General features: G+C 39.2%; 1 protein-coding gene across 1 annotated transcript; it reads left to right on the top strand.

Annotated features, from left to right (window-relative positions):
• Window positions 1-817: 817 nt before the first annotated feature.
• LOC139463384 (protein phosphatase 2C-like domain-containing protein 1) lies at window positions 818-18,022 on the top strand. Its single transcript, XM_071244643.1, is given in 8 exon segments — window positions 818-877; window positions 1,996-2,100; window positions 2,102-2,243; window positions 5,394-6,473; window positions 8,311-8,412; window positions 9,469-9,692; window positions 10,805-10,825; window positions 15,204-18,022. Coding segments are annotated over 8 exon segments (2,313 nt in total). The 3' UTR covers window positions 15,783-18,022.
• Window positions 18,023-23,326: the final 5,304 nt, after the last annotated feature.

Raw genomic sequence — 23,326 nt, 5'->3', positions numbered from 1 at the left:
TCATGATTAGTTAATATTTAGGATTTCAATGGCAATACTTATTATCGGTGATTCACTGTAAAATACGCGTTGTTAGTTCAATGAGAAAACTGGCGGTAGGGTAGCCTATTGCTCGTGACGCCGATGACACTGGTTCACATATTACTTCCATGTATATTTCTAGATATATATAAACTATTAACAGTGACTCGTGCAAAGTTATTATGTTCCAAAAACAAAGCTTTTGAAGACTTGCAGACACTGAACACCGTACAGACAATTTATGGATAACAACTTCATTATTTCTGTCATTTAGATGGAACGTCCAGTGGCTCTGTAGGAGATACCTGTGCCATGCATGTCAATAATCTGCCAACGTAATGCCTCCGACAAGATAGATAAAAGGACCCCCCCTCCCCCCCCCCCCCCCCCCCCCCCCTTTTATTTCGAAAAAAATCTTTATTTGTATATAAATTACCACCAAAGACAATAAATAGATCTTAATTGTGCACCCCTCGTTTTAAAAAAGCTGTATCCGCCCCTGGTACACTTTCAATAATTTCAAAAATCATTTCGCAATTTCCTTCTCATCTGGTACATAAGAAAAGAGATTTATCAACCACCTCTATATATTTCAATAAACAAAGACAAGATCTTATGTCTAATTATTTCAGAGAATATGTACATTTCGTTGGATAGAATTAAAATATATAGTCAATCAATAAAATATAAGCAAATTGACGCAGAAACAAGGGCGCACGCGCATTATTTCGATTACCAGGGAGGAGAACGGAACAGCCAGACTTCCGGTAGAGTGTTTACAGTTCTCCTGGTTACGATGTCACAGGTCGACGTGTATGTAGGACCGAACAGCCCGGTAAGGCTGTCAATATCGCAGGTTAGTTAACAATGCCTCGTTACAGATAATATTGAAGGTGACACCATTGAATGCGATATGTCGATGTCGTGATAGATTACATGTTGAAATTTGATCAAATATCAAGAATAGAGATTCCCTAGCAGGAATGAAGTAAATACTTAAGATGACTGATCCTAAGATTGTGTGTGTTGTAACGCAAGTGGGGAAGATTATGTTTCGGCTCTAGCAATTCGAGTTTGAGCGACACGAGATTATCTCAAGCTCTGCTTAAGGGTAGTGTCCTTTGTTACAGGGATTAGGGCGTATAGTTTCTCTTAAGTGTTCCCATTTATTGTGAGAATAAGATTAATTTATACGTTTTATATCTAAATATATGCCAGCTATAGTGTAGATTTATCTGTTGCATATCCGAAAATTCTCCTTAGATGTTATATGGACAAATTGCAAGTTCAAATAATTTGAATTGATATTGGAAATATTAATAAAATTTATCAATGTATTATTATTCATTCATTCATTCATTCATTCATTCTTTCTTTCCTCTTCCAACCAATATGTTATGTTTCTAGGCATGCAAGCACCATACCTGTTCATGTGTTGTAATTTAGACGTCTGAGACCTAGCTTTGGGCTTCCTACCACAAAATTAAGCTATAATTGGAATACTGTTCAAAGCGGCGTTATACCCAACTCACTCACTCCAGCCAATTTGTTCTTTCTTTCCTTCATGTGACCATGAATCAATTTGTTTAATGATTTATTACTTGCTTGTTTTTATTAATGTGTCTGGAGGCACGGAGGGCCCAGTCGTCTAAGGCGCCGCGATTCGCTGTGCAGAGTTGCGTCCCTTGGGCATGCCAGAAACCTATGATTGTGGGTTCGAATCCTGGTTCGCCCCGATTATGTTTCTAGGTTTGTCAGCACCATACCCGTGCTCGTGGGTTTCACCGAAGTGGTAAACGTCCAAGACCTGCATCACTTCGGGCTTTCCTCCCACATTAAGCTGACACGCCGTGATATAACTGGAATAATGTTAAAAGTGGCGTTAAACCCAACTCACTCACTCACTCACTCACTCACTATTAATGTGACTATATTATTAAAAAAATTATTTTATTGTGTTGATTTTGTTTACAGTTTCCAGTTTACACACCACAACACAGAAATCCCAGCCCAACAACTTCAGAAAAGAGATCCTATCTAAGCATTTTGATGAAGAACTTGGAGAAAGACTCTGGTACCCCCGGTGGGAGGGAAGGAGGGAGGGAAGGGTGACAGCAAGGATGCAGGGAAGAAGGAGGCGCACAATGAGTCACAATTACAGCACATTCTGGCATCAAAATATGCCACAGAATTGTTTAAGGGACAAAACGTCATGAGAACAGGTTTGATGTAACAATCACTTTTGTGTTTCTTAATGAGGAAGTTTTTTTTCTGTTCTTTAAAGCATTTCTGCACCCACTTACTGGTGCAGGTTTTGTCATGTGTACCTGGGACTTACAAATACAAATCATGTTAAATGCAACTGTCAAATATTATGCAAGCTACTATAGCTACGCTAAAGTGTGCACTATACTCAAGAAAATACAGTATATGTATCCATTCTCTGTCAACTAAATAAATATTTTGGGGGGCCTAAGACTTACAGACTGAGACAATACACTGTTATTTCAAAAGAATACCCAGGTCATGATACGGAGTTATTATCAGAAGTTAATGAATTATTTATAGTTGGTAAAGTCATCATATAATGAATATTTTTCAATAAGGTAATCTCTAAAATGGTTTGTTGTTTAATCTAAAATCAACATTAACTATTGTTCCTAGAATCGCTCTGATCCCAGGTGATACATGTTCCAGTGTTTTCTGGTTGACTTCCCTCTGTGTCTTTTGTTTGTACTATCTGCTAAATCTAGCTCTCTGTGTTGGCCAGTATGGATGACATATCATCAGATTAAGCTATCATATTATACCGTATATCATGTAATAAACTCGATATCCAATTCAGTCACTAAACACTATCAATGCATACATTTCCTTATATATTTATGCAGGCTAAACACAAAAATGTCTATTTTATAAATCGGAAGATTATCTGTGGGCAATTTTGTTTTTAATAATGGCGCTGAAATGATGAACTGTTTTAGTTGTTGTACTTCATAATGTACTATTTTTTAGGAAGTATGGTATTAAAGAACTGGTGGTATAGTTGTTTCACAGTTACTACTCAGTGTCAGTTTGTTGTGAAGTAAACTAGGAGACAGTTGTTGGAGGAGGAAAGAAAAATCTATAACAATGCCTCGACGTTCAGGGTTCAAACGAAGCCCTAGTCAGTGTCGATCCAAATCTAACCTCACGCCTCTGATGATGTATTACTATTACAAGAAGTTTCGTGAGTAATTCAGTCTTGTTTGTTTGGTTGTTGTTGAACGCCAAACTATGCAATATTTCAGGTATGTGATGGCGGCCTGTAAATGATTGATTCAGTGGTTGATATTATGAACAACGATTCTCACGGGTACGAAGACACGTAATCCACCAAGTCGCCAAAGCTGACCACCTGATCAATTTGGTTGCCTCTTACAACATCCCTATTTCCTCACTGGGGCTTACACTTGTATTGACCATGTTCCTGATGCTAGGCAGTTAACTGACTATAGAAGTCCAGTTTCCACCCTTACCAAACTAGGCTGGAATTCCGGAGTTATATTTTGGCTTGACTAACGAGTCAATGCATCACATAGAACTAGAAATCCGGTTCGTAATCAACATGGATTTCAACATGCAGGTTTTGGTCGACTGCAGGATTTGCTAAGCATGTGTACCATCAACTGGGTGTTGACATGTATTAGCAAAATCTTTTCATATTTTTAATCAACATGCTCAAGTGATATGCTGCCCTTCGTGAGATAAGACCCGTTTTATTACAGTTAAGATCTTGATTATCAATCAGATCCTTGTGACTGGGCACCGCCATTTTATTTGAAGCAAATGCAAGTGATATGAGAAGTGGAATCTGATTGGTAAATAGGAGGGATATAAAAGGGACATAACTCGTAATAGCCACTGGTGACGCTACAATTGAGCCACGAAATTCCAGACTAGTTTGGCAAGTGTGGTAACTCCCTTGTCCAGCCAGTGCTTTGCCCTGGACCTGACCAGGGTCTTCAAGCCCTGAACCCTGGCTAATATACATCTCACTCATTGAACACATTTGATGTGGACAGCTATGAGATAGGGCTGATTTGACTTTGTTCGTTGAGTTGCACATAAGATAGAAATGATAAGATGATATTTTATTGCTTTACCTTTCCGAAAAGGCCAAAGATACATGTAGCATTAGTACAGACACACATATAGGTTAACATGCACTGTAACAAGGCATGTATCAGTATACAATGATGATAGCACTATAAATGGTATAATTGAGCAATAAATGATTGAAAAACAACTTATGGGTTACAGGGTATAAAACCGCCTTCGTGGTTTTGTGGTAGAGCGTCCGCCCGGAGAGCGGAAGGTCCAGAGTTCGCTCCCTGGCCACGTCATACCTAAGGACGTTAAAAGACGGTACTTGTTGTTGCCCTGTCTGGCGCTCGGCATTAAGGGATTAAAACAAGGACTGGTCGGCTTGGAGTCAGTGTACTGTGTCTGAGTGGGGTATTTATGTTTAACTGCGGCATGGTATCTCAGTGAGCTAGCACTATAAATCGGCATCAGTCCGGTCTAGTACAAGCAGCCACACACACACACACGTACATGCATGTCGCTCTATAAGTGCAATAATCTTGGAGGCGAGGTTAAACCCCATTTCACATCACCTACAGGGTATGACTTTTTTTGGCTTCATTTGAATTACTAATAACAGACCAGCATGACCACGCCATAGCAGCCCAATGAGTGATGGAGGAGCGTAGTTCTTACAGACCGGTACTGAGCTTGATTTGAGTGATTTCATACAAAAATATAATGCATATATGTTGATATTGATGGTTATCGTAATAATAATAATGAGGATTTTCAGATAACCTGGAAAATCTGATCACAGAGTACAACAACAATATCACAGTGATTATGACGCATATCGAAAACTGATGAGTGAGTGAGTGAGTATGGCTTTATGCCGCTTTTAGCAATATTCCAGCAATATGACGGAAAATGGGCTTCACACATTGTACACATGTGGGGAATTGAACCCAGGTCTTCAGCGTGACAAGCCAATGCTTCAACCACTAGGATACCTTACCGCCCCGAAAAAGTGATAAATGAGTGAGTGAGTTTGATTTTATGCCACTTAGCAATATTCCAGCAATATCACAGCGGGGGATAACAGAAATGGGCTTCACACATTGTACCCATGTCGGGAATCGAACCTGAGTCTTCGGCGTGACGAGCGAACGCTTTAACCACAAGGCTACCTGACTGCCCCGAAAAAGTGATGCTGATGATGATGATGATGATGATGATGATGATGATTGTGATGATGATGATGATGATGATGATGATGATGATGATGATGATGATGATGGTTTCAGATACCCCAGACACTCTGATGACAGAGTACACCAACAAGCCTGACATTACTGTGAGGTGTGACAAATGTGGCATCTTCATCGACATCCGGACCCTAGTTGACCACCGTAGCTTCCACAACGCCCTCGCCCTGATGAAGTTCAAGTGCTCCACCCTGCCAGACAATGCTGAGGCGCTCCTCAAGCGGAGAAACGCCATCCTCCGCAGAATGAAGAGCGACGCCACAGAGACAAATCCTATTGACCCGAAGGCCATAAAACTGATCAATGATGCCTATGAACGTCTGAAGTCTGATATCGAAGACACGTACGACATGTGTCGACAGATTCGACAAAACATTAACACAAATGTAAATGGAGTGTCCTTGAACTGCAGCCCATCGTGTACTTTAGCTGTAGGCTTGTGTTCAAGCCAGAATGAAAGATGGAAAAGTGTCATGGAGGATACGAGGGTCTTTCAAGATTATTTTGGTGACGATCGCGACAAATGTTACCTTGCTCTATTTGATGGCCACCATGGCCGTTTTGCTGCAGAAGTAGCAGCATCAGAGCTTCACAGACTTCTGCTAAATGAAATGGCCAAATTTGACCCCAAAACAAAGTCCACGTCAGCCAACAACCTTGCAGACGTGACAGACATCTCCCACTACAAGTTTGACCGACCGGACACGAAGGACAGTGAACGAGTTCTGCTCCACCAAGAGAGTATGGACATCGTTCAGCAGATCATTGCTCTGTGTGAGGCTAAATATGACCTACTGATGAAGGACAAGAAAAAGCTTCCAGAAGTTGATGATGAGACAAAGACGAAAAAGTCTTCCAAACCTAAGCACCCCCTTTCACCCAAAATATCCAGTGCCTTCAAGAAGGCATATCACCTGCTGGACATCTTGTTATCTTATGGGAAGGATGAATGTTCCAAGGTTCGCTGGAGTGGATGTTCGGCTCTTACTGCCATTGTACATGCTACGGAGCCTGGGAACAGTTCCAAGGGCTCGGAGAGTTCTCCTGGGAAGGATGGGGAAGAAGGAGGGAATGTGGACCCTGCAATACAACTGGGGCTAGTTCATCTGGCTAATGCAGGTTTGTAATACATACCTTAGGCTTGTAAAAAGAAAAGAATTGGTTCTCAGGCAATGGCTTTTGAAAATATTATGTAGGAGGGTGGAATTTTTCTGTTTTTGGTTGTTGTTGTTCAAGCTAGTATGTAAACCAAGTTCTGTTTACACTAATTTTGGTGAAATCATGTTGTTCTTAAGTATTGTAGCATTTCACTGCCAGGGTTGTGTGTTTGAATGAGGATTGTTTAAAGATTTTTGGGGGGAAAATGGAAATAAAAACAAAACTTTATGATGATATGGGCATTGCTTGAGAACCAAGACTATTATTTTTTTTAGCCTTATACAGTTGAACCCCATTATCCTGAATGTACTGATATCTTGACCCTATTCTCTGGCCCTTACAACCTCACTAGACAAATATATATGAATTTGCCTGCTTATCGGTATCTCAAAAATTGAGACAAAAATACATAGTGCTGTCTTGAACTTTAGTCTCAGTCCCAACTTTGACTTTACTGTAGAATTTTGTTGTGATGTGTTCCTACTTTCTCATGTATACAATCGTATTGCTATGGATCTTTAATACTGTTACCTATTTTGTCTGAATGTTTATGCCTCGCTATTTCGACTGTCTGGATATCTCAAAGTTACAACACAGTCTCGCTATGTTTGAGATAATGGAGTTTGACTATATATTGCATTGCATATAGTATTTCAATACATGTATATGGATCCCCTGTTGTTTAGGTCTACCCTTAGGCTTATGACAAAGTCCCCATGGTTTTTTAATCCTAAATATGGAACACTGTATGCACACAATGTGTTAAGCTCTGAAATTGATTCATGTGATCTTCTCACTTACCGGTAGTCTTTTCATTTTTCTCCCAGTACCATTTTATTTGATCTCATGTAAGATACATGTATCTCTTAACTCATTATCATTTGACATGTCAAATTTACGCTATATTTACAAGCAGCTTTTCATGTTTATATTGCTTACCAGTCTGCTTCTAATTTGTTCAATTACCTTCAGGTGTTGCTACTACCTGTTCAGAGTTGGCTCCCTAAGTTGTCAAAATTCACTCTTTCAGTCTCAGATTGTTGCGATTATGATTCTTTGTTTTTCCTATATTAAATTCCTCAGTTGGATAAAAGGGGTGGTCGGGTAGCTTAGTGGTTAAAGTGTTCGATCATCACGACGAAGACACAGGTTTCAATTTCAGACATGGGTACAGTCTGTGAAGCCCATTTCTGGTGACCCCCGTCGTGATATTCCTCGAATATTGCTAAAAGCGGAGTAAAACCATTTTCACTCACTAACACAATTGGTTAAATTTTTTAATTACTGCTAAATTTTTTATCATTGAGATATTGATAGTGTTTGCTTTACAGAGTTGTGTCCCTTAAGCATGCCAGAAACCTATGATCATGGGTTGGAATCCTGGTTCGGCCCGATAATGTTTCTAGGTTTGTCAGCACCATACTCGTGCTCGTGGGTTTTGCCAAAGTGGTAAACGTCTGAGACCTGCATCACTTCAGGCAACATTAGTGGGGCACTGGTGGCCCAGTTGTCTCAGGCGCCACGATTCTCTGTGCAGAGTTGCGTCCCTTGGGCACGCCAGAAACCTATGATTGTGGGTTCGAATCCTGGTTTGCCCCGATTATGTTTCTAGGTTTGTCAGTACCATACCCATGCTTGTGGGTTTCACCGAAGTGGTAAACGTCTGAGACCTGCATCACTTCAAGCTGTCCTCCCACATTAAGCTGACACGCCGTGACATAACTGGAATACTGTTCAAAGTGGCATTAAACCAAACTCACTCACTCACTCTTATTGTTGATATTCCGTTTCTTTTCAGGTAACATCCATGGATTACTGGTGCGAGGAAACAGGCCGTACAGGTTAACGAAGGACCACACACCTAGCAATCCAAAGGAACGGAACCGCGTTCTCAAAAATGGTAGGTGCAAATATAGACTCTAATATAAATACCTTAGTAACTGATTTGAAATCTCAGTTTGTATCATCTGAGACTTTCAATGAGACACATAGATAATATGCAGGAAAATGGTGGCCCAGTTGAGCACAAACCCTCAAGGATAATGGTTGTGCAGTTTTCTGCCTTTCTTCAATTTTTGTAACTTCTGCCATCTTAACTCTGTAAAACCCAATATTTCGTATTTGTGTATGACAACAGGAAACATGCGAAAGCACCCCCATTGGGAAAGGGTGCTAATTGTTCCTGTTAACTATTCTGAACCAAACAGCAAAACATATAAGGGAGACAACTCAACCTCCCTATGTTAAAATAGATTTTATATGATGAAATTAACTCCAATTTTCGTAAATGGTAGTTTTGAGATATTCATTATAATAATCTTTCTGTTGGATAATAAACATCTTCACAAGGCATGGATATTAAGTGACTATAAAACTTGCCAAACTAGGCTGGAATTTCCATTTTCTCAATCGTAGCGCCACCAGTGGCTATTATGAGTTATATCCCTTCTATGTCCCTCCTATTGACCAATCAGATGCCATCTCTCAGATCCCATGCATTCGTTCAAACAAAATGGCAGCACCCAATCAAGGCGATCTGATCGATAATCAAGATCAATATAGTAATAAAATTGGTCTGAACCCTCAAAGTGCATCAAATCACCTGAGCACCTTGATTAAAAACATGAAGAGATTTGGAAAATATCTGTTGACGCCCAGTTGACGGTACACATGCTTTGCAAATCCTGCAGTTGACCATCATCTGCACTTTGAAGTCCATGTTGTTTACAAACCGGATGTCTAGTTCGTATTGCGATTTTGATTGGACTATGCACAGTCTTGTTTGTCAAGTCAAAATGTTACTCCGGAATTCCAGCCTAGTTCACCAAGGGTGAAAACTGGACTTTTACGGTCAGTTAACTCCCTTGCCTCTGGAAGATGGATATTAAGTGATGAAACTGAAAGGAGGACAATAAAATCACAAATCATTGTCATGACATTATGTTGGTGTTTGCAGGAGGTACCCTCAGTGAAAGCTCCCGTGAATGCCAGGTGAATGGCGTCGTGGCAACCACCCGTGGGCTGGGTAACCATGGTGATCTCAGTCTGAAGAAATGCCTACAGGTGGAGCCACACACTACCTGCGTGCCCATTGACCAGTACGCCCAGTTTTTGGTCTTCGCCACTAACGGAGTGTGGGAAATATTTTCAGATCAAGAGGTCACATCATTACTGCTTAAGGTAAACTCATATGCAACATTAGGCTGTAAACATTTTATGCAGTTGTTGCTATCTAGTTGTCACATTTTAGTGTTACCTATGAAATAATGTATGAAATGTCATATGTGTCATGTTTGTCACTTTCATCTTTTTTTGTCCTATTTATCATGATGTTTGTTATTGTCATCAATTTGTTGTCAACATTTCATAAGTGTTGTCGTGATTGTCACCATCATAATAATTGTCAACAATGCTGTAACTGGGACTTCATCATTGGGGAAGCGTTCAGAGGACCGTGGAATAGACACATGAGTTGTTCATGGACAGAGGCATCTGAAAATGGTGCACAAGTTTAGGAGGGTCATGAAGAAAATGGGCATTTATACAAAGATTAAGACATTATCATTCTTTTTATTTTTCCACCACATCAATATGCCAAAAACAAACATTCGAAATACAGATTTTTAAAAATATTTTGTTTTTTCACCTTTGCAGGTAGATTAACTTGTAAATGAATAAAATAGATAAATGTATTTTTAACATAGGCGGATCCGGAGGGTGGATCCAGGGGGCCTGGACCCCCTTTTGAAAACCAAATGTAGCATATATAGGCAGTAAATTGATTGAGAGAGGATTTGGTATTTGATGTGTTTTGGCTCTTTCTTACAGCCACAGATGAAAAATCTAGCCCCACCCTATAATGATCAATGACATTTTCAATTATTATGATGATTGTGACCATTGAACATTGTTGACATTATCATTGATGAATAGCGAGCGACAGTTTGAAGAAATGTCAGTTCATGTTTATCACTGTTCGTTATTTTCATTAGTGGGGTTCCAATATAAATGGTCCCCAGCAACCTATGCTGCCTGTAAGAGGCAACCTAATTGATTGAGTGGTCAGATTGATAGCGTGCCATTGTGCCCTGATGGCGTTGGTCACTGCATTCAATATCAATCACTGGATTGTCTGGTTTAAACAAGATTATTTACAGGCTGCCATCATATAGCTGGAATATTGCTAAAAGCAATGTTAAACAAAAAACGCATAGGTATATCATTTTCATATTAATGTATATATTTTGTATGCTGATATATAATAATATTAACTCATTGTTTATTTAATGAAGCGACTGAGAAAATTACAGAAGGTAATGGAAATGGTTGGAGTTTTACATGTAACTTTCAACTCTCTTCATTTGGGTGTTTTAGTTTCAGAGAGTACTGTATGTCTTCTGTTTCTCCCATCACCACTCTGATAGTACTAAACCCTTCTCGGTTACATCGTAGCAGATTACGAGAAGATAGATACAGAGGCTGTCATAATCTTAGGAAGAAAATGTTGCAGCAAAGATTCCTAACACATCCAATTGTAAATGACGTCATCAAATTAATATGAGATAGCCATTTGACTAATCAGTAATGTCTACCACAGTGCCCTTGATCCACTTACCTCAAAATGAGGTATCTTCCAATTAGTTACATGACCCGTTTGTCACACACCTTAGGTTCTGGCTGACTGACTGATCTACCCTGTGTTACCTAAGTATTAGAATGGAGTGATCCAAGATAGGTAGAAAAGTAATTTTGTACTTTATGTACCTATATCAAGATATACCGTATTTTCTTGAGTAAAGTGTGCACTTTTTCCCCCAAAAACACAGATGTGTAGATGTGGGTGCTCATAATGAGTTTTGATGTTTTTTCCCCCAAAGCAAAGATATTACCGTGAGCATGTAACACCAGAAATACCATGTCAACAAATCTGTACTAGAATAGACAATGTAATCTTGTAATCTTGTAATTATTACACTGTCTGGGCATAAAAAGTGTTCATATCTGGACTATGATTGTAACTTATTTCATTAATTTTATTCAAAATTCCTTTTAATATTGTTTTAATTAATTTTGGCAAAATCATGTGTGAAGCAATCGGAAGATTGCACAATTCACCGTTATTAACAGCAACCAACAGATTACCGCTATTGGTGCCTTGAAGCAAACTTTAGTTGACAGAGAATGGATACATATATCATAAATGCCATACTTTGACTCGTATATAAGATTCGGAACTTAAAGTGTCTCATCCATGGCGTCAAACCAAGTGTCTTGTACTTGTCCAAGAGTAGGGGCAGTGCCGCAGCTTGCTGTATCCATTGCTTCTTTGTAGGGGCCCTCTTCCTCAAGATGCTCACAAACTTTAGACATTCAGCATCTTCACAGGGATGGTGTAGTCTGTGATATTCCGTACAAAGTCTCCAACTGTTGTACATTTTCCTTTGCAGACTTTATGGCAATCAGTATGTATACCTTAGTCTCTGTGGTAATCCTGTGTATGGTACTCCAGTTAGGACTGGTCCATTACTCGGTAGGTGTTGTCTTCATTAATCCCCTCCTTGCATCCCCCAAGGATGTGTGACAACTGGGAATTTTGAGGTGTGTGACAAATGGGACGTGTAACTAATGAGAGATAACTGCAATGAGATATGTATCTTGTCACCTTTACACAATACACATCCCTCAGAATACAATATACCTGTATGATAGTACCATTCCAGGAATACACCAACATTTTTTTTATCTACAGTAACAGAATACTCACATATAAAAAAATACAGAATACTCACCTTTACAGTTACAGAAAACACACATTTAAAATAACAGAATACTCACTTTACAGTAACAGAATACTCACATATGAAATAACAGAATACTCACCTTTACAGTAAATGAATCCTCACCTTTACAGTAACAGAATACACACATAGAGTAAAATTAGAATTGTAGGTTCAATGTCCATCTTGGTCTTGGTGTAGACATTACAATTAGTGACCTCTGTCAAACTGACCCATTGTCTTGGATAAATTAGGGTCTTAATCAACTGCTAGATTGATATCCATCTTAAGATTTAGCCACAAACAAAACAGTCAAACTTGCTGGGTCTCCAGAGTAATCTCCCTTTAAGTATCCTCTCAGGGTTTAGTCTCAACGTTTCACTAGATTAATAAACATGTTTTACGCATGTCTGTCTAAATGCTGATGTTTGAAAAAACATTGTCTTTATTTCTAAGATTGATTATTTTCTTCATTGGATTTTTTTTTTTTAAATGGGGAAATGTGACATTGTTATCTTTACTAAATGCTTACTTTGTATTTTATTCTCACTTGCACTGTTTAAACACTGGTTGTGTAAATATTTTGGTTTGGGTATAACACTGATTGATTTGATATTGTGCTTAAATGGCTTATTTACATCTTTTGTTTTGATTCTTGACAGAGGGAACCAGCAGTTTATTAGATGTGTGATTTTAACATAGGTCCTAGTGTCCTCTATTGCCACAGTCTTGGGCCAAAGGCCTTTAACATAGCAGCATAGAACTGCAGTAAAGATTCAATACTTGATGTCATGTGCTTATTTTCTCACTCAGTGTGTTTCTGAAGCCTTTTTAATACATATAACTGCAAATTAAGATGGTTGTCTTTTGATTACTAATAGTTATTTCATAAGCTTACAACCAATCTCACTAAATTCAGATCTTAGTTTTCGCTACCCTCAAACAAAGATTTAAGAACATCCCATTACGGATCACGTCAGAATGACCTTTCATCCAACCGATCAGTGCGTCGCTTAACAGATCATGAAAGTGACAATTGGAATGTGTTTTCTAATCATGCAACCTTGAAATATTTAACGGACGGTATTCCAAACGACAGTTACGGATTTTATTATTCTATCCATACAATCTAGGCCATCTATAAGCCATTCCAGAATGTTCTTTTTTTCAGCTTCAAAATTTTAAATTGAGAATATGTCAAAATATGTTTCGAAGCGGAGTCACCAATTTGAAACCAGTGTCCTAAAGCTCGAGAAAGCTGCTTCTGATTGGCTAATGTCGATTTCTTGTCAGTCATTTCATTTGTAGGTCAAAGTTTGCAAAAGGTAGTTCTGACGTGACCTATGATGGGATGTCCTCAGATCTTTGTTTAGCGGTAGCGAAAACTGAGATCTGATTTTAATGAGATTGGCTTATAACACTTTGGATAATGCTTCTAAAGCTTTTTTGATTTTTTTAAGTAAAACTATATGATGTTGAATAACAAATTCTATGTGAAAAATTATCTCAGTTGATCTTCCATTTTTCTAGAATTCCATTTCGCCAAAGATTTATGTTTGACTGCACTGGAGTAACATGACAGATTTGTGGCCTTTAGTCCATCACTGTAGAATAGAGGACAGGTTTAGATAGATGTGATCTCACCAGCTGGAGCATGTGTTTGTCAAACCTCATCACTGAGGGTGTTGGGAGGCCCTGTGGTTAAGTTTTCGCTTTTCACAACAAAGAACCGGGTTCAATACCCACTTGGGTACAGTGTGTGAGACCCATGAAGATCCGTGGTCTTCAGCAACCTATGCTTGCCGTTAAAGGTGACTATGCTTGTCGTAAGAAGCGACTAACCGGATTTGGCAGTCAGACTCGCTGACTTGGTTGCTGCATGTCATCGTATCCCATTTGTTGGGATCGATGTTCATGATATCAATCACTTTATTGTCTGGTCCATACCCGTGCTCGTGGGTTTCACAGAAGTGGTAAACGTCTGAGACCTGCATCACTTCTGGCTTTCCTCCCACATCAAGCTGACATGCAGTGATGTAACTGGAATACTGTTGAAAGCGGCGTTAAACCCAACTCACTCACTCATGTTCTATAACATATGGAATAATGTAGGCTTTATGAGGTCAGGCACAGTAAAATTGATTATTCATATTGTCTGTAGCTCCCTTGATACATATGATATGTTTGAGATTTAGTAGTGCAGTGTGTCTATGTTTAGTCAACGAATGAAATGCATCTGTCTATGACTCATGGAAGTTGCATGGGCCCAACATGATGAGATGAATGGCTGCCAACCTCTCCTATGATTAATGAAGAAATATTGAACAAATATATACACAGGAAACTTTAACATGCATCATTAATTTTTGGCATCTTTTGGCATTTTTGTTGAATCTGAGTACCAAATGTGATGTTATATGAGTTCCATGTTCAACATTGCTGAGTTCCAATTACCCTCTAAACAGACCCCTGAATTCTGTGTACGAAAAGGGGTTGGCAACCTTGCGTGATGGAGGAATGTAGTGTATATGTTACAGTCAATGTGTAAAATGACTGACAATTTACAAAATTACAAGATACTTCAGTCATTTTGCTCTTACTTTCCTGTGAGATTGACAAAAAGTTACTAAGAACTTCAAAAGGGCTTCAAAACATCTCAATCAACGAATTATACTTCGATTAAAAGCAAAAAAAATGAAAAAATATGCATTAACTTTCATTTTCTGTCACTGCTTGATGAAAAAGAGCATGAAAATGTTTTGAATTTGACATCATGATATTATAAATGGAAAAATAATTGAAAAATGACTAAAATATTTTGGCATTTTGTAAATTGATTAAGTGTATTATTTTACACATTGGCTGTGACATAAATACAACCTGTAAAGTAGAGATGATGCTGTGACTGTTGCAGATGCTGCCGACACACCATGTACCCCCGCCCAGCAGCATGTCCTGCAGTCTCCGGCCTCTCCTTGACGAGATCGAAAACAACGAGAAGGCCAAACAAGCTGAGGCCATGAGGGCCACTTTCAACAAGCCAGACAGCAGAAAAGTGTCATTTTCAAACCATGACCTTGAACATGGTGACCTTCCTGATATTGAAGTAGAAGCTTCTATGAAAGAATTATCGAATATATGTCAGTCCGAAGGAGATGACATGAGTGAAAATGCACAAGCTACCTCAACACCAGTTGAAGAGATTAAGACTGGACAGGTGACTGGACTGACCATTGAAGCAGATTTGAAAACAGAGATTGGGAGCCATGTTGAAGATGCTTCAGATTTAGATCAGGGTCACGACCTTGACCCTGACTATCTGACCCTCCCGGTCCATGCAGACATTCCCGACCATGTTCCGGAGACGGAGGAGGAGAAGCAGCGAGAGTTGGCGAAGAACATGGCGGAGTATTTGGTACAGGCGGCGCTGTTGGCGGGCGCCAAGGACAATATATCAGTCATGGTCATGCTGCTTCCAGGGAGCGGTGTCTGACCAAAAGATTGTACTAGTTGATACTTTGTGATATCTTCCCTGCCAAAATTTACTTGATGGATTTTGTTTTATTAATTTGTTTTGAATTAATGTTAACTTTTCTTGAGATATATTGATTAATGTGTGACTGACTGTATTTAGCAATCTGTCTTTATGTGGTTCTGCGGGCACGGATAGCCCAGTCGTCTAAGGTGCTGGGGATTCGCAGACTTGCGTCCCTTGGGCACACCAGAAACCTATGATTGTGGGTTCGAATCCCGGTTCGCCCCGATTATGTTTCTAGGTTTGTCAACCCCATCCCATGTGCTCATGGGTTTCACCGAAGTGGTAAACGTCTGAGACCTACATCACTTCGGGCTTTCCTTCCACATTAAGCTGACACGCCATGATATGACTGTAATACTGTTAGAAGCGGCATTAAAACCATAAAACTCATTTATATATATGGTTCTAATTTTCATCAAAACAGTTGACGTTGCTGCGATATCACTATAAGGGTAAAACAGTGTGTGGAGCCCAGATTTGTGGACCCTATATTGATGTTAACTTGTTTGAGTGGCATTGTGGAAGTTAGTGAGTAAATAAGAAACTGTACAACTTTATGGATAACAACTTATGGCTTACTACATATAGCAAGGTTTTGATGTAGATTCTTACACCTTTATAAAGCTCGAGTTACGTCGCTATATTCAATATACCAGAAGTTGTTATCCATAAAGTTGTACGTTTCTTATATATTGATGTTGCAGCCATATCACAACAATGGTACAGCGTGTGGAGCCTAGATTCGTGGACCCTTTTCTGATGTTGCTGCAATATCACTATTAAGGGTTTTTTGTGAGCGCAACTGTTTTTGCTGCGATATTACTATTAAGGGTACAGATTATGGAGCTTGGATTTGTGTTGGTCACCTCTTACAAAAAGCCTAGTCGCCTTTTACGGCAAGCATGGGTTGCTGAAGACCTGTTCTAACGCGGATATTCATGGGTGGTTTGGATTTGTGTTGGTCGCCTCTTACAACAAGCATAGTTGCCTTTTATGGCAAGCATGGGTTGCTGAAGACCTATTCCCCCCAGGATTTTCATAATGGCTTGGATTTGTGAGCCCTGTGATATTACAAGGGCACAGTGACAGTGACAGTGTGTGGTTCAGGATTTGTGAACCCTATTGTTATTGCTGAGATATCTCCATCAACAAACAGTGTGTTGAGTGTAAATTTGTTGTCCATAAATTGTTATTGCCAAGATATCGCCAACATACAGTGTATGTCTGGATTTGTGGAACCTATACTGTTGCTGCTGCGATATTACCTTTAGAATGCAGTGTGTGGAGTCTATCTGTAATGTTGTTGCTGCTGCGATATTACTACTGAGGGTACAGTGTGTGGAGCTTGTCTGTAATGTTGTTGCTGCTGCGATATTACTATTAGGTTACAGTGTGTGGAGCTTGTCTGTTATGTTGTTGCTGCTGCGATATTACTACTGAGGGTACAGTGTGTGGAGCTTGTCTGTAATGTTGTTGCTGCTGCGATATTACTACTGAGGGTACAGTGTGTGGAGCTTGTCTGTAATGTTGTTGCTGCTGCGATATTACTACTGAGGGTACAGTGTATGGAGCTTGTCTGTAATGTTGTTGCTGCTGCGATATTACTACTGAGGGTACAGTGTGTGGAGCTTGTCTGTAATGTTGTTGCTGCTGCGATATTACTACTGAGGATACAGTGTGTGGAGCTTGTCTGTAATGTTGTTGCTGCTGTGATATAACTACTGAGGGTACAGTGTGTGGAGCTTGTCTGTAATGTTGTTGCTGCTGCGATATTACTATTAGGTTACAGTGTGTGGAGCTTGTCTGTAATGTTGTTGCTGCTGCGATATTACTCCTGAGGGTACAGTGTGTGGAGCCTATCTGTAATGTTGTTGCTGCTGCGATATTGCTATTAAGGGTACAGTGTGTGGAGCCTGGATTTGTGAACCCTATTGTTTCTGCGATATAACCAGAAGTATAACCAAGAATTTTAAATTCCTAAATTCCTGTCCGAGATTATTTCCAGTCCTTTCAGAACAGAGTATTCACTGAAAACTGTTATTGTATTTGGTATTTCATCATGTCCTAGTCAGTCTTTAGTTTGAGATGTATGCCTGAGTTTATCATATGATACAGGATACATGTATATGTATTCAATATTTGTACAGACCAACTGAATGTCTTGCTCTTAGTCATTCTGTATCTGCCATCAGGCAGTTGGGGAAATAAAAATTTAAAATATCGTGTGATTTGAGGTTAATTTCTTTGATAAAATACAATCAAACGATGTTCAAACTACACACACATATACATAACATAACATAACAGCATTTTTAGTTTCTTTGAAAAGAATGATATTTTCATGTGTTAATAAGTTTAACCAGTTTGACCTCAGCATGAGGAGTCGTGCACATTTAAATCAAATCATTCTGCTTGGGTGAAAATGTATAAATATTTAAAACTGTTTGTACAAACTCTGTGATAAAAATAGATAAGATAAGCTTTCATTCATGTTTTTGTTGACTGCAAAGGATCACAAAAACACATCACCCACCCCAGCCTTTTGTCAACCCCTCGCTGTGCAGAAATTCTGCTTGCATAATCTCTTCTCATTTACTCCCAATAAATTCTAGTTCTCAGGAAAACGGTTCAGTGACTGTTTGTTATATTCGTTTTCGGAAAATAAACTGTCGCAAACGCATTCAGCTTTGCGGAAAGAACATTGAAATGCACATGCTTTTCCTGAATGTTTGATATAAAAGCATGTTGCTTAATCTTTAAAGGAGTCTAGCATCAACCATAGTGGTGGCTAGATGTTAGAACACATGGTTAGACTGACAATGATCATCATAGCCGGAATGACATCATTGGTAATAGTTTTACCTTCAGTCATATTTGGACTGATTTTGAAAAGGAAATACTACTATATTCGTGTAGTGTTCTACCCTTTAAATGTTTTGTATGTAAATATGTTATCATTAAAAAGTGAATAGAAAAATTTACAAATTCATTTTCATTCCACTGCAAAACACCGTTAGTCACCTCTTACGACAGGCGTGGGTTGCGGAAGTAAACTAAACAGTAGGAGTCCATGTTTTGTGTCATATAATCATGTGTCGCTGTGTCGTCTTTGTTGTGTTGTATAATGTGTATCTTTTAGTTGTCATTTAATGCCACTCAGCAATACTCCCACTATATGATGTCAGCCTGTAAATAATCAAGTCAGGACCAGATGAACCAGTGATTGATACTATGAGCAACATTCCACACCATCAGGGTACAATGACAAAAACTCCCCATGGGAATAGGTCTTCAGCAACCAATGCTTACTGTAAAAGGCGACAATGCTTACTGTAAAAGGCGACAATGCTTGTTGAAAGAGGCGACTCACAGGACCAGGTGGTCAGGCTTGCTCTACAGCAGGCAGAGGTTGCTGGGGACCTTTCTTCCAACCAATCATAGCGTCGCTGACCAGATCATGAAAGTGACAGTCGGAATGTGTTTTCTAATCATGCAACCACAAAATATTTAACACGGGGTTTTCCGAACGACAGTTACGGGTTTTATGATCCATACAATCTAGGCCATCCATAAGCCATTCCAGAATGTTATCAGTTTTAATTTTTTTAATCGAGAACAAGTCAAAATATGTTTCGAAGCGTAGTCGCCAGTTTGAAGCTAATGTCGCAAAGCTCGAGATAGCTGCCTTCTGATTGGCTAATGTCGATTTCTTGTCAGTCATTTCATTGGTCGGTCTAAGTTCGCAAAAGGTCGTTCTTACGTGACCCATAATGGGATGTCCTCAGATCTTTGTTTAGTGGTAGCGGGAACTAAGATCTGATTTTAATGAGATTGCAGACAGCAACTACTTACATTTTAAGGAATGGTTGTTTTGAAAATCATGTCAGTCTCATCGACTTTTGTCTGCATTAAATAGAAAGGCAAATAAATGTTGTGTGGGTTGCTAGTTAGTGATACTTATTCCTTCCTTGCTGTATGGACCATTACCCAACATCTAAATAAATCATAATCATAGCAATTATATTGCTGAGTAGGATATTAAAAGTTTGAGGAAAAGAATGAAATGATCAATTCCAGTGTTGACAGTTTTTTTGTTTCTGCCTAGCCAATAAAACCAGATCTGCCTCTCAATAGACATGACATTATCTGTTATTGCTGAACACAATTTTGCATCCCGTCAAGTTGGATTCATCATAAGTATGGAACGACTTCCCTAATTCCGACGTTTGATGACAACAGGATAGGGCTGGGATGGGTAACTCGAGTACTCAGGTCGGGCGGGTCCTGAGTAGGACCCGGGTACCCACAGTACTACAGTCACCAGACATAATGTTTAATGACAAAAGCTCACTAGAGCTCAGTGGTTACACTACAAGTCGCTAATGTTCCCATTTCTTTATGATGATGCACACATTCCTTTTGACTTGTATATGTTTGAGTAAAGATAAAGCTTCAGTCCACTTCAGTGTATGCATGATTTGATGGTTTCATAAGAGACCATATATCTATTATATGGTCTCTGGTTTAATACATGTATCTAAATAGTTTTTGCAAGGGCTACATTTAAACTATTCCCAATCAGACATTATATTCCCAACTCTTGAGACCTACAGTGGGTACCTGGGTAAGGTCGGGTAATAGGGGGTTGGGTCCCGGGTAGTAAATTTGGACTCCTCCCAGCCCTACAACAGGATTGTACATTGCTGCTACAATTAAAACAAACTACCAAAGATGAGATATCATTCAGAGATCAGCTTTTTGGGCTGGTATAACTTTGCACTCAGCAATATTCCAACTATATGACAGCAGCCTGTATAAAATCGACATTCCAGTGATAGCTATTGTGAACAATACATTCCGTGTTGTTACGATGACGTGTTTGCTTGTGTGTGGCTGCTTGTACAAGTCCGGCTAATGGTGGGTTTATGGCACTACTCCACTGAGATACTATGCCGCAGTTTCACATGAATACCCCACTAAGACACAGTGTACCGACCCTGAGCAGACCAATCCTTGTATTAGCCCCTCAATACCTAGGCCCAGGTAGGGTAACTATCTTTTGATGTCTTTTGGTAAAATGTGGCCTTGGATCAAACCACCGACCTTCCACTCCCTGAGCAGATGCTCTATCCATTAGACCACAGGGGAGGTCGGGTAGCCTAGTGGTTAAAGCACTCGCTCGTCACGTCGAAGACTCAGGTTCGATTCCCCACATGTGTACAATGTGTGAAGCCCATTTCTGGTGTCCCCCGCCGTGATATTGCTGGAATATTGCTAAAAGCGGCGTTAAACCATACTCACCCACACACTAGACCACAGAGGCATTCACATAGGGAAGAACAATGCTCTTCATGCAGTATGTTCTGTATGAATCAAACACAGTCAAGACTTAACAGCCTCACAGAAGGGAATGGAGGGAAAGGAATCATCCTCATCACTTTGTGGCTGTCATCAGCTGGTGAATGAAACAACTATTCTCTATTCCTCATTACATATAATTTATTTACACTCAAATACTTTGTACAAGTCGATTAAGTGGCACATAGTTGATATATCACAGTTTCAAAAAATACAAACCAGTTACAAAACATCAAAACCAGTTTTCATCTTCCACTGGCTCGATTCTGAATCCCTGGGTACAGAAAACAACGATGAAGCTACACTGGTAAAGCAGAACACCGATACCTCATCTCACCATAGCCTCAAAACTGTTCTAAAAGCAATCAGCACAACAATGTCATTACCAATATACCGTATTCGACGTAATAAGCGTCCCGCTCTGATAAGCGCTCACGGAGATATTTGCTAATATATTGGCTAGTGAACAATCCCAATTAGCACCCCTTCCGATTGATCAATGTACACAAGAGTTATTTATTTGTGTATAATACGGACTTGTGTGTTAAATGCACCCTTAATTATGGGCAAATCAATTCTGGAAAAATATATCTGTTGTGTGTTAACATTTCAGGCTGTCAGCTTAAGCCACAATATTTACGATCTTTCAAAAAATAATAATATTTTTTTCACCAAAATAGTATTCTAATAAGATCCCCCTATTTCTAATTTTGAGAGCGTCCTGGGCGCTTATTACGCTGAATACACTACTCAAATTAACATAGTCAATGGAGTCTTCATAGATAGACATACCACTGTCACATGCAAGATCATTCCGTGAAAAGGAAACCTGTCATCAAGTGAGTGAGTGAATGAGTTGGGTTTAACGCCGCTTTTAACTGTATTCCAGTTATATCGCAGTGTGTCAGCTTAATGTGGGAGGAAAGCCCGAAGTGATGCAGGTCTCAGACGTTTACCACTTTGGTGAAACCCACGAGCATGGGTATGGTGCTGACAAACCTAGACATAGGTTTCCAAGGGACGCAACTCTGTGCAGCGAATCGCGGCGCCTTAGACGACTGGGCCCCCCGTGCCCCCCCTGTCATCAAGATGATCAGCTACCATGTCCGAGTGAGTCCTGTGTCACATAGTGTTTGCTCGCTGTCGACACAGTTGTGGAAATTAAATATTTGATTGACTGTGACCCTGGCAACATATACACAATTAAACCAGCTGTGACAAGTGTTTATGAGATGGCGGTCTGGCGAGTACAGGCCTAGATCGGTGGGACAGTGAATATATGTGAAAAATGCAAATAATTTCTTATGATATAATCACATTTATTTTAATGCAAAATCACTCAAAATAACCAAATATGGATGTAGGTATCGGCATATTCAGTCATGACAAATTGAAGTAATACAATTAGAAAATACAAGTGAAATAATCAAATGAATATAGATACAATTCAATCTATATTAATACATGTTCATACTACTTGTGTGAAATGACACAAAAACATCTAATTTTGATGGTGCGCTGTATTGGGAAATGCTGTTCACAAAAAGGGTGACTGAATATTGGCAAATACTGATATAGTCTGTTGCAATACTGTATAACATGTCCGTTGTACTGACGAGATATTGACTGAAATTGTAGAGAAACTTCTCTACAGCTAACTACCACATTGAGTATCAGTCCATGTTGAAATAGTCGAGGCTTAGAAATGTAGAATTATTATCATGGAAGTGTTCAATACTGAATCTTTGCAAATACTGTAGCCATTTTTATTCGATGCATGTCATTCATTTACTGACTGAAGTTGTACTGAAATTACCACCTTGATAAGCATACAGAGTTGTACTGTAGATAAAAAACTATTTGAAGCTCAGAAATGTAGAATTATTATCATGGAAGTGTTCAATACTGAATCTTTGCAAATACTGTGGATGTTCTTTGATTTGAAGCATGTCATTCATACAACATCAATTTTCATTCATTGAAAAAAGCAATGACATGGACTATCTAACTTCAAAAAGGAAAAAATGTTAAATATTTGAATATACAAAATATTTGATTAAAGCAAATTATTATGCCATACAGTCAAAACTAGTCCTGCATTGTGAACTACAGGGTACTGTTGACAAACACACGTAAAATGT

Source organism: Haliotis cracherodii, unplaced genomic scaffold, assembly GCF_022045235.1.
Source record: "Haliotis cracherodii isolate W230 unplaced genomic scaffold, xgHalCrac1.p SCAF_16, whole genome shotgun sequence".
NCBI lineage: Eukaryota > Metazoa > Mollusca > Gastropoda > Lepetellida > Haliotidae > Haliotis > Haliotis cracherodii.
The sequence above is the reverse complement of the archived record's forward strand: the minus strand, read 5'-3'. Positions and strand labels throughout refer to the sequence as shown.